Below are 12,764 nucleotides of genomic sequence, written 5' to 3'. Positions count from 1 at the left end.
TCCAGGGAGCATCACTTGTCCCATCCCTTATAAATCCTTCTCCCGAAAAGACAACTGAGTACTTACACTTTAAGAAGCTCCATTTGCCAAGTAAGTCCTTTATTCATGCTTCATTATGATGCTATCACCCCCTGCACATAACATCCTAGAGCTAAAAGAACAAGGGCATGTAGCTTGAACCAAATGGGAAAACATGCAAGCTTCTCACAGAAGAATGAATTGCAGACAAAAGGGAGATGGGTGGCTAGGTCTCCAGATTGCAGGACAATCTAGAGACCTAGCCACCCATCTCCCTTTTGTCTGCAATTCATTATTTCATTGTTCATTTCACAAATAATCATAATATAGAAGGTATTATGTGGAGGAATGCAGTGGCAGGATAGCTGTAATTTTAAATAGAGAGGTCAGGGAACAAAATGTCATTTGAGCAGAGATCTGAAGGAAAGGTAGGCTGAGCCAAGCAGGCATCTGAGGAAGGGCAGCGGGAAAAGAAAGAGCAAGACACATGAGAAAGGATGGTTCTGGCACTTTTTGAGGGGAAACAAGGAGGTTAATATGTCATCAACAGTATGCAAGAGGGATAGGGCAGATGACACACAGAGAATCTTGTGTCATTTAAAAACCTTTAGCGGCTACTAAGTGAGGTCAGAAGCAAATTTTTAGAAACTCACAAAATTGTAAGAATAAAGAGCAATTGATAAAAATCTTTCCCCACTATAGCTTCTTGATGAGCTTTTGTAGCCATTCTTCCCTTGATCCTCACCAGTCTGGCATTGGGACTATGGATTTCATGACCATGCCCACTTCTCAAACCACCTTGAGTTTGGAGGCAGGGGCACACAGTGGCTCAGAGCCTCCATTTACTCATTCAACCAATCTTTCCTGAGTGCTCTTTTAGGGACATGTGTTCCAGCCAAGAACAAAGAGACAAACGTCCTTTGCTTTGGAGCTCACATTAGTCAAGTGACTTCACCTCTCTGTGCTTCAATTCCTGCATATAAATGGCGGGATAATGACAGGACCAACGCATGGGAGCTTTTGGAGATTAAACAACTCAGGATGGTGTGTGCCATGGGAAAACCTCAACAAATGTAGGTTATTATGTTTTTTCTTTTTTAAATGAGTATAAATACTGAAGAAAGGAAACAAGGCATATGTATTGCAATAATGTGGTGGTAGAAGCAGACCAAGCAATGTTCTAGAAATATCCACTCAGTAAAAGCGCATCCTCGCCACATCCACCTGTCCTCCCCTTCAGTATGAAAGTCTCTCCTCTGCTCTTGCTGAATCTACTTCGGGTCAACCCATACTCCCTCTTCAGGCCCCAAATCAAGCCATGAGGGTATTACAAAGGAAGAGGGTATTTTCCCCATTCACTTGATTTTTTTAATGCTTTGGTTCATTTTCACCAAAGGCATCCTGACAATTCCACTTCCCACTCGAGTCAGCACACAGCTATATGGTAAGTTCTTCACGGCTCCTTCCTCCCTTCCTTTTTTCCTTCCTTCTCTTTCTTATTATTAGAGACCAGTTTCTCTAGGGCTATAAAACTAAAAAATGAAACACCTTCAAAAATGTAGAGGCACACAGTCAACTAACTGGAAGCCACTAGCAAGCAGCCCCCGAGGGTGGGTTCTCTCTGGGTAGGTCTTTGATGTTTTCAGTCACCAATGGCATCTGGTTCCCACTCAGAGGTTTTAAGGGCTAACTGGTCCTCAGCCTCCTGAGTAGGTGGTTTCCTCTCTGAGGCATAATTGCCAGATCTTTCCAACTGCCTCAGAAGGCTGGGTAGTCATTAAGCAGGATCACAAAGTATTATGTAAACATGCTGTGGATGTGTGCATGACAAAGTTATCTACTCAGGAGAGAATGTTAAGAACTCTCCCGATTTCCCACGAAGGAGGGCAGAACTCCATCCTTTTTTATAGCAAGTGCCATCTTAACATCATCCCTAGGATTTAGAGGAAGTTTACAAAAAGTGCTATCACATTTTCACTTAATCCTCACAATAATCCTGTAAAGTAGATATGATGATCTCCCTTTAATAGAAGAAATAAAAAGCTTCAAGAGGTTAAGTGACTTGCCATAGCGGTCAGGCTACAAATTCAACCCTGGGTTATTCCATTTTTTTTTTTTAATCCAATATCCTTTTCCTCTACCCCACCCCCAACATCAGTTAGGAAAAAAAAAAAACATTCAAAATGTACAGTAAGAACTAGAGTGACTAATGCATGAGTACTTGACAAGAATCACTGGAATTCTTTGGGTTCCCTGAAACTACTTTGCCTTCAAACATCTCTACCAAGACCTGAATTAGGTTTTGGACCTAGGCAAACTGTGCAAAATGATTCCCAGATGTTGTGAGCAGATCGCCAACACCCCAACCAGCCAGCAGTCAGACAAAGAACTTGTTTAATAGGAAAATGCCTCATTTTACACATTGCCTGCAGCGGGAGACCGGAAGAGGGCTGCACACACTGGCTGTTTTCTTCAGCGTAGATCACCAACTCAGAAGGGTGTGTGCCAAGCCTGGATTCCACCTCTCTTATGGTCTGCACATGGCAACATGCAGCAGTCCCTGAGGTTGCTGGGATGTTAGGGTTATCTATTTGAAGTGTTTGAGGACTTGTTTTAACACAAAGGCTAACAGTAAAGATACTGACTCATGGCCCCTTTTTCCTTGCTGTCTCTCATAAGCAATCAAGGATGTACTTCTTCATGCAGGAAACACCTGAAACTGTTTCCTGGGGCCTTTGAAATCTGATGGCACTAAATATACCCTCAGTTCCTTCTTAATGTTTTCCTTTCATACTGCAACAGGGGGGAGTTAAAGTGAAACTATATTCATATGATTCCTAAAAATTCACTTTAGCAATGTACATAAGCAAGAATATTTTCTTTTCCAAGAAGTCCATGGAGTCTTTTCTAAGGAAAGTAAAGCTAAGACCCGCCAGGAATAAATAAACAAGATACCCATAGGGTAGGGGTTTGGCTTCCAGTGCAGGACTTTAAGTATTTCTGCTCCAACACTGCTTTATTACTAGGGAAGGAGGCAGGGATGCTGGAGAACATGAGCCCAGATTATACCTGCGTGCAACTAAGAAAAAGATGCCCTCTTTGGACAGAGAGAGCCCCATGAGAGGCTGCTCAGCTGGGCTAGCAGAATGTTGCTGCATTGAAGCTGCCCAGCTCACCCCTGCAATCAGGTGCCTGTTCCATAAGTAAATGGCACGATCATGCACATCAGCCCTGACCACTGTCCCAATAGTGGTCCCGCTTCCATAAGGAGCATTGAAGTAGTAGATAGAGCTGGAATGAAGGAGCAGGGGGTGTAATGGGGGAAGTGGGAGAAGGATGGGCAGCCAGTCATATAGACAGGAGCAAAGAAGCAGGGTTGGTGTGATACACTTCAACTGAAAACAACAACTGGAAAAAATAATAATCCAGAGAAGTTCCACAACATGAGCTCCTAAAAACAAGATCTTAGGTTTTTGTTTTTGTGGGGGTTTTTTTTGTTTTGTTTTGTTTTTGCATTTTTGGTTTTGTTTTTTGGTTTTCCCGTGGAGGCACAATGAACACGATGCTGGAGATTAACTTCCCTAGGCTGCTTGTAGAACTGGAGTCAGGGGATACGCCATCTCTCCACAGTGAACTGGCAAGGAAGAGATGAATCTTGTGCACCCAGCTCCATTTTTCTCCTCCAACATCACCTGAGACCAATTGTGCCGTTAAGGTAGTTTTTCTCAGGTAATGGCCGTTGATGTATTTCTAGTGGGAAGATGCAAGCATCCCTAAAGGGAACTGTCCCTGACAGAAGAAGAGAGGAACCAACCAAGAGCAGTTCCACACTCCTTCTCATCCTTCTTTGACTTAATAAGCTCCTAGCGCATAATCAGTACCACTGTTATGTGTTAATGCCCAGGGACCAAAGAAAGCCTTTACTACACAAGATTATATATGAAGAGCATTTGCTGTCACCAATACAGCAAGGCACTTTTTGAGTGGGCTGTCAGGAAGAATGTGGAAATAGTAGTAATAATAACAACAATCGCTGTACATACAGTGGCACATGTATGGGTAGCATAAAGAGCAGGCCCTGTGAGGGTGATGACAAGAAGGGCAATGGGGTCTTGAAGGCAGTGCCTAAAAGTCAGCCCTCTCTGCTCAGCCCTTCCTTGACCCCAGGATCCTAGCTGGTCTTGGGTATTAATGCCCTGGAAACCTCTGGCCTCAAGGGGATACTGGACAAGTCCATCATAAAACAGTCAGAGACATGCTCCAGGGACTTGGAGAAAGCTGTTAGACAGTACAAGGAGCCATTTAAAGTCCAAGATTGAAGGAATTGCATGAGATATTGAGATGGGTAGAAGCATAATAACATTCCTAAGAAAAGAATGAGTTTGGGCCAGAGGCAAAGAGCTAAAGGAGTTGGTGGGAGGAAATACAGCCCTGACTAGCAAATGTGCAAAAGAAAACAGAGGGTGATGCTATATTGAGGTGAGCATCAAAATATACCCAGAAAATTCCAGACCTAGGAAATATGAATTTTTAATCAACAGTAAAACATTGTATAAAAGTCAGAACCTCCAAGAAGAGATTCTTGGTTTCACCCCAGGTTTTTAATTGGGTTTTGTATGCTTTGTATTCATAAGGCAAAGCACATAATTAAGTAAAATCTTTACCCAAAGTGAACAGTCAACACATGGGAAAGTTTAATCATACCCTATCTCACCATTTCACATTACTGTAAGAATTATGCAAAGGAGATTCCCACATTTGAAATGTTCTCTATGCTCAAAGCCAGAACATACTTGCTAACCAACTTAAGAATCAATGTGCCAATTTCTGCTTTAAGTCCACTGTCACTATTCTTTTTGGGGGGAAGGAAAAAAAAGTTTTTCCAAAAGCAGATTACTAAAGTACCAAGATACTCATTGTTTTTTTTTTTTAAAAAAAAAAAAGAAAAGAAAGAAATTCTGGCAGGAGAGGCAAAAGAGGACAGATGAGGTGTTTTGGGCTCCTTCATTCTCTAAAGCACTGCTTCTCCAAGTGTCAGTGTAAGAGCCACTTTTTGTTTCTTTTTAAATACAAAATACCAGTAAAAACTTGTGTAACAGAATCTCCAAGGGATTCACTAAATTCAAAATAATCTTGTTCAGAAGGAAGAGAAAGAGAAGCTCTGATGACAATAAATGCATTGAAGGTAGTGAAAAATCTGTAGTCAACAGATTGCATAAATATAGATTTCAACAGATGCTACAGTTTGAATGTGTCCCTCCAAAATTTTTTTAAAACTTGATCCCCATTGTGCTGGTATTAAAAGGTCAGGCCTTCAGAAGGTGAGATGGCTGTAAGGGTGATGCCTTCGTGAATGAATTGATGCCCTTATAAAACAGGCTTCAGAGAGAGATGGTCCCTTCCACCTTCCACCACCTGAGGACCAGCATCAAGGTGCCATCTTGGAAGCAGAGAGCACTCTTCACCAGACACCAGTGCTGGCACCTTGATCTCGGGCATCCCAGACTCCAGGATGGTAAGAAACAAATTTCTGTTCTTTTTAGTTTGTCTTGGGTAGTTTGTTAGAGCAGCACAAATGCATGAAGATAGTAAACTGAAAATTACTCTGTCAAATAACTACAGAAGCTTCTAAATGCTTCTTCTCAATATTTATACTTATCATTGACAGGTAACTGTGTGGACTAGCACTGGTCCCCAGCTCACGCTTGGAACAACACATTATGATAAGAACTATTGCTTATCATAATTGGAATTCTTAAATATTGAATTTGAGATACAACAAGGTCTACCTGGAGTTCCACCTGTATATTTGAAAAGTAAACATTTAAAAAGAAAGGCTGCTGATCAAGCAGCACACACCTGTAATCCTAGTGACTTGGGAGGTTGAGGCAGGAGGGTTGCAGATTTAAGGCCAGGCTTGACAACTTAATGAGATATTTTTTAAAAAGTAAATAAATAATTTTAAAAAAAGTTAGAGGAGCTCAGGATGTATGTAGTTAGGTAGGAAAACATCCATGGGTTCAATTTCTATAACGCGCACACGCACACACACACACACACACACACACAGAATCATACAGAAAAGTGTAATCCTCAAAAAATCCGTTTTGTTGTTGTGTTCTACTTGCCTTTTCAAGCAAGTTGAAGGTCCAATAATTTCAAAAGTATTTGATAAGCATGAACATCGGTTCATGATGATGGTGGGAAAAACCCCTATAATGCAATGTCTTACTGTGCCTGTTGAGCACAGAGAATAGGAATCTGGGCTCTTACGTGAGAGGAAATTAGATGGATTCCTTATTCTGCCACTTCCTGGCTATGTGGTTTGGGGTCAGTAACTGCTAACATCCCCCAAATGTCATATGTTACAGGTTTGCTTCCCAGAGTGGTGCTGTTGGGAAGTCTTTATGTCAAAAGTGACAGAGGGACCTCAGCATCCTCCTAACTCTTTTCTGCTCCCTAGCCATAAGGCAAATAGTTTTGCTCTTCTACATGCTCTGTCCAGGATCTGCTGCCACAGGCCCAAAGCCAGGGGGGCCAATGGATCATGAATTGGAAGCTCCAAAACTGTAATCCAAAATAAACCTTTTCTCTTTATAAGTTGTTATCTCAGGTGTTTGGTATAGTGACAGATGCTAACATAGTAATGAAACCTCCGGGTCCCACTTTCTTTAGCCATAACACAGAGCACATAACAGGATCTACATCATAGGATTATTCTGAAGATGAAGGAGGATTGTGCCTATCGGGAGCTTAGTTAATGGTGAGTGATAAACACTGAGTTTTGCCACAAATTTGGTAAATGATATCCCTCCTGTATAAAAATGACATGACCCCCAGCGTGGCCTCCTGCAAGAAAGCCACCCTTTGTGTCCTGACTTGGAGCTACTTGTTCCAGGTCCCAGCAGACTCAGAGGGCTGCATCTCCATCACACAACCAAGCAGGAAGAGTTGACGCATGGTGAACACAGATTGGAGATGTAAAGGAACTTATTTCGTCCCCAAATCCCTCTGAGAACAGAGACTCCTATTCTTCCATGTAAATCCATTACCACCAAAGCATTTCCAATATCGACACCAGAAACAAATACACATTTAACCTCTCTCAAAAGCTGCCTGTGCTAAAAAGAGCATGCTACAGGGACACTGCTACATCGATGTTCATAGCAGCACAATTCACAATAGCAAGACTGTGGAACCAACCTAGNAGAGAGAGAGAGATTGTGGTGTAGTGTGTGTTGTTTGGGGAGGGGGGATAGTAGAGGATAGGAAAGGCAGCAGAACACAACAGACACTAGTATGGCAATATGTAAATCAATGGATGTGTAACTGATGTAATTCTGCAATCTGTATATGGGGTAAAAATGGGAGCTCATAACCCACTTGAATCAAAGTGTGAAATATGATATATCAAGAACTATGTAATGTTTTGAACAGCCAACAATAAAAAATTTAAAAAATAAATAAATAAATAAATAAAAAGCTGCCTGTGACATCACCTTACACAGCTGAAACTGAAAGGCTCTTTGATGCTGGGCTCAGTTCTGTTGGACAACAAAAGCTGAGCTGGTTCTGACGGCAGACCTTAATAAGGTACTCAGTCTTCTGCTGTAGGTGCCCATCAGTGACAGATACGCTGCCTCCAGCATTTGGAGGAGGGAAAATCAAATTATTGCCCAGGAGAATGGCAGAGCAAAATGGGGTAATGGGTGAGGGAGGGTAAGATGTGTGTGTATGTGTGCGTGTTTCTGTGTGTTCTTTTTCACACTGGTACTCCCCCCGACTGTGCACTGTAAGCCCTTTGAACACAAACCATGTGCTGTCAGTGCTTATACCATTAAACTCCAAGGGCTATTAGTGTTTATGACAAAGAAAATAATTAGGAATTAGGCAGCCCAATGGATCTTTTCCAGTTCTTTGAAAGCTAATACCTCAAGCTCTTAAGAGTTTGCAGAGATGAGTTTCAGAGTCTTTGTTTACTGGAGGGCCTCCTCCAATTGCTATCCTTGGCCCATCCATCTGGGGTTCACCTGGGCATCTCCATTCCCACACTGCCCCCTTCCTGACTGTACAAGCAAAAGTCCCATAAAAGACCACCTTTGCCAGTGATCTGTCATTCCTTCCCTGATGTCAGTTGCCTTTTTTTTTAGATCCTCCCTGATGAACTGAAATCTGGCCCCAGGCACACACCATTTGTCTACACTCAGGCCTTCCCAGGCCTATCTTATTTTGGCATCTTTTCTTTGGCTTTAAAGACATTGCTGGTTTCCTGGAACAAGAAGGATCCTAAACACTTATCTCTCTAAACAATGTCCCTTGGAAGTCCTAACTTTATTTCTTCCTGCTTTGAATCTTTCTTCTGGGTTTTGTTTGTTTGTTTGTTTGTTTTGTTTTGGGGTTGAGTAAGGTGATTTCCTACAAATTTCTCTGAATGGATTCTGAAGACTTTTCAAGTACAAAGAATGTCAGGGTAGAAAGGAACATTGGAAGCCACCTTTCAGTAGAGCACCAAATGTCAAGCACTGAGGTCAGGTAATCATTCCAGGCATCCTTGACCCCTTGCTGATGGGGACTTCACTCTCCCCTGGGGCAGTGTGAAAATTGTGGCAAGTTCACCTTCATTGCTAGCTGGGCAATCTCTCCATTCTCTCATTAAGGTTCATCCAGCCTTGGTCTACACACTCGGGTGCTCCACAGAACCAACCAGATCCACTTTTACACAATGACCCAAGAGAATGCTAACAGCAGCAAGAAGGTGGCCCTGATCCTTCTCCAGGCTGAACCCACACAACACTTCTTCTAACATCTTCTCTGGTGCTATCTATTTAATATCCTGTTTACTCAGGAGCTTGCAAATCTTTAGCAGAGACATTTTTCTAAGGTTAAGCTCAAGTGTCAAAGGTTTCTTAGGTGAACACTTTGGTCAGCCCCCTCCAGACACTCTCATAACCTATCTTATCCTCGGATCTTCTGTGTTTTTGACATTTCCTCATAAACTATTTCACTTCTTCATTCCCTTTCTAAGTGGCATGGATAATGCTTTCTAGGGAACTTGGGGTTCCTGCCCAATGGTCTGAACAACACAGAAATGCATGTACAAACAAGAGCAAAAAATGGCCCCCACTGTTGGGTGGCCAGTATTTATTCCCATATATTTCCTGTTACTTTCCACACATTCAAGTTGGCCCAAGTATCCAGAGAACAATAAATATGGCAGCAAAGCACAATGAGCCCCTCCAACTGCATGATCCAACAGGCTCCATGCACCGATTTTATGGGGTCTTAATTCAGGACATTAGTCCTCACTTCCCACGTGGACTTGCTTCTTTCCTCATCAGAGCCCCTTCCTCATATTTTTGTCTTGGATTACATCTTTCACAAGGATAAGAACAGCCACACACAAAATTCCTTCTTAGCAACACACTGGCTAAGTCCACACTGAACTAATAGAAGTACTTTATAATTTACAATGGTCTCATTTTAAACCTCATAGCAATCCTGAAGAGTAGGTGTTACCCTCGTTGTATAGATGAGGAAACTGAGGCAGAACTGGGATCTTCTAACATCTTATCTGGAGCAATCTATTTAACATCCTATTTACTCAGCAGCTTGTAAATCTTTGGTAGAGACAGTTTTCTAAGGTTAAGCTCCAAGTGTCAAATAAAGAATGAGTCATAGAGAAAAGAGTAGAGGAATCTGGTTTCTATTTCTGGCTTTACTATAAATTAACTGATGGTTGACCTCTCTGGTCCTCAGTTTACTCATTCATAAAATAAGGAGATCGAATTAGACAATCACCAAAGTTCCTTCCCACTCAGCTGTCCTTTGTCTCCAGTCCTGTCTCTGCCATGTTGCTAAAATTAGGCAGAAAACATTGTTAAAATACCTTTCTTTTTTGTTTCTCATTTTTTTACGTTTCCCAGATTAGCTGGACAGTATTTGATCCACTATGTCAAGAAAGAAAGAAAAAAAAGACCATCTATTTAATAGTCAATTTTTTAGGCAGTCATTTTCTGAAATGAGCAGATCATTCTGGAAATAACAGCCAAAGGGTTGGACCTATGCAAGTCCTCATCCCAAGAAGGACCAGCTTTAGAGTCACATGTTCTTACAGCAGTGGTTCTCAACCCAGGCCACATCTGTCAATGTCTGGAGACATATTTGCTGGTCACAACAGTGGGGAGAGCTCTCACTGACATCTGCAGGGTAGAGACCAAGGATGCTCCTAAACATCTTCCAATGCACAGGACAATTCCTACCATGAACAGTCTTCTGATCTGAGATGACAACCATGTCAAGGTTGAGGAATGCCATCTTAATGAGCAAGGTCAAAGGACAGCCCCAGACTAATTCTTCAAGCTGAACGGGTCCACATGGAAGAACCAAGCTGGGTACATGTCAAAGAACCAAGGGTCCAAGCATCTCTTACCTTGCAAAGAAGGAAGCAGCCACCGAGGTGCCTGTGGAAGTCTCACTGGCCACACAGGAGCCCTGTGAGGCGGGGACGCTGCAGGCCGCTGGCTTGTCTGCATTGTAGCGGTTCAGAGCTGCTTCTGTCAGGCCCTCCCGGCTTGTCTCTGTCATCAGCTGGGAGATCTGACAAGGAAAATGGATGTGGAGCTCAGTACCTGTGGCTTATTGCATTTTCTGACCACTGTCAGAATCTCTCTATTTGGGTGAGGGGACCAGTAGTGTGGGGGAAGGGAGAGGGAGGCAAGTGGGAATGGGTTCGCAAGCTACCTGCATTCAGTGACATGTGGGTGCTAAGGGATTCTGCAATTCTCCAGCATGTTAGTGAGGCTATCATCCAGTTTTCATTTAAAATAATGGAATAAAATAACCCCTGACATTGCAAGTTTCATTATGTCCACCATTTGGAGGGGAAGTGAAACATGAACCATTATCACATGCTCTTTGCAGCCCAAGACCAGAATGGTACCATCAACTAATGCTGATTTCCAACCCCAAGTGGCCCCAGATGCTCTCAAATGGAGAACTGGGCTAAAGGTATAGTTTGATTCAGGAAAAGGTAAGACTGTGTATGAAGAACCCAAGGAACTAAGCAAAATAGTTTTTGGTGGCAGTGTTTGTGGTCTGCTCTGGGAAGTTGGCAAAACAGGTGAATTTGAAAAGCAAATAAAAACAAACATCATTAACAAGAATTGCCAAAGGTCTTTATGGAGGGTTTAGATTTCTGGTTCATTAAAATAAGTGGCTTTCATTTTCTTTGTAACGATTGTGTTTATAACAGAAGTCCTAGAGGATAGCCCATTCTGTCTAAATTCCTATCATATGCTAAGAAGAACCACACTTCTGGGCGAAATGAGAATCTGGTAGAGAAGAATACTGTTGGAAAGTGCTAATCTCATGACAAATGTGATAATTACAGAGGCAAAGTCTAAATGTGCTATTCGAAAAACCTGTTCTTTAAAACGTCAGTCTACTTGCAAAATGAGAAAAATGTTAGTTTAAAAGAAAAGGAAACTTCTGTTTAAAAAAAAAAAGTCTTGAGCCCACTCCAACCCTTATATACCAAGTGGAAAATGCTTCTAATCACTTGGAAAATACAAGTGCAATAAAGCAAAGATCAGTAACAGTTTCCACTTTGTAACGGAGCAGGCCAGTAGGGCAGTGAAAGAATCCCATTTGTTAACCTTGGAACATAAAAACATTTGTACTTTTCATTATTAGCAGAATGGCCATTTACTCTGAGTCCCATTGACTCGAAACTTGCTCCGCTTAAATTCCTGCTCTTACTTGGAAAGCCCTGGCTCTGTTTGGCTGAAGTTCTGCCAGCGCACACTTTCTTATTCCCATTCATTCAGCGCATTGGAAAGAAACTTGACCCTCTGTAAGAGAAACTGGAGAGGAGGCAGCAAAGGCAGCTGGTCGCCCGGAGGACATTCCCTGCACTCAGCAAGGGCTGCTGACTCTGCAGAGGGCCCGTGTCACCTCCTCTACACTTCCTCTGCTGTCTGTGGCAGGAAGGGAAGGCTACCCTCCTGCCATTCCCCCAGAGGAAGGAGGCCGGCCAGAGGGGGGCAGCTGAGAATATGGTTATGAATACTATTATCCACATTAATTAATGTGGAGACTCAGGTGGTACAGGATGCCAGCCTATATAATGACCGTCCAAAACAAGTCCGCAAAATCATGGCACCGTTGTTTTTCAAAGAGCTATAATTTGGGCGTGGTATGTGGCTCAGGGGTAAAGCACTCTCTAGCACACGTGAGGTCCTGGGTTCCATTCCCAGTACAGCCAAAAAAGCCTGGTGGCACATGCATGTTATCCTCCAGGGACTTGGGAGGCCGAGGCAGGAGGATCACAAGTTCAAAGCCAGCTTCAGCAATTTAACAAGGCCCTAAGCAACTTAGCTAAACCCTATATCAAAATAAAAAATCAAAAGGGCTGGGGATGTGGCTAAGTGGGTAAGTGCCTGGTTAAAAAAAAAAAATCTACAATCTAAGGCATACATCTGATCTTGACACACAATGATATATTTGAAAAAAGTCAGTAAGCCAGGAAGTGAGTGTGCTTTGCAATTAGTGACACCTTATACACTTTAGTGGGTGTTTTCATCCGGTCTGTTGCTTGTGTCATTTTCCTTTCCTTACTGTATTTCCAATAGGGGAGAGAAAAATAGGATTCTTCTGCCTCAGTACGTATTATTGTCCTTAAAGGTGCCCAGCAAACCCAGAGAGAAGCCAGCATGTGTGTGAGGAACGGGAAGGCACCTCACAGAGGC

At 42.5% G+C, this 12,764-nt stretch overlaps 1 protein-coding gene across 1 annotated transcript in view; it reads right to left on the bottom strand.

Moving 5' to 3' along the window:
* The window catches only part of Kif26b (kinesin family member 26B), a 488,260-nt gene that overhangs the window by 257,804 nt on the left and 217,692 nt on the right, over positions 1-12,764 (bottom strand). Inside the window, exon 4 of the mRNA XM_048809263.1 lies at positions 10,448-10,614. Within this exon, the coding sequence (XP_048665220.1) occupies positions 10,448-10,614 (167 nt within the window). The remainder of the gene's footprint in view (positions 1-10,447; positions 10,615-12,764) is intronic.

The sequence above is a fragment of the Marmota marmota genome, unplaced genomic scaffold (genome assembly GCF_001458135.2).
Source record: "Marmota marmota marmota unplaced genomic scaffold, marMar, whole genome shotgun sequence".
NCBI classification, from domain to species: domain Eukaryota; kingdom Metazoa; phylum Chordata; class Mammalia; order Rodentia; family Sciuridae; genus Marmota; species Marmota marmota.
This window is presented reverse-complemented; position numbering and strand designations above follow the sequence as displayed.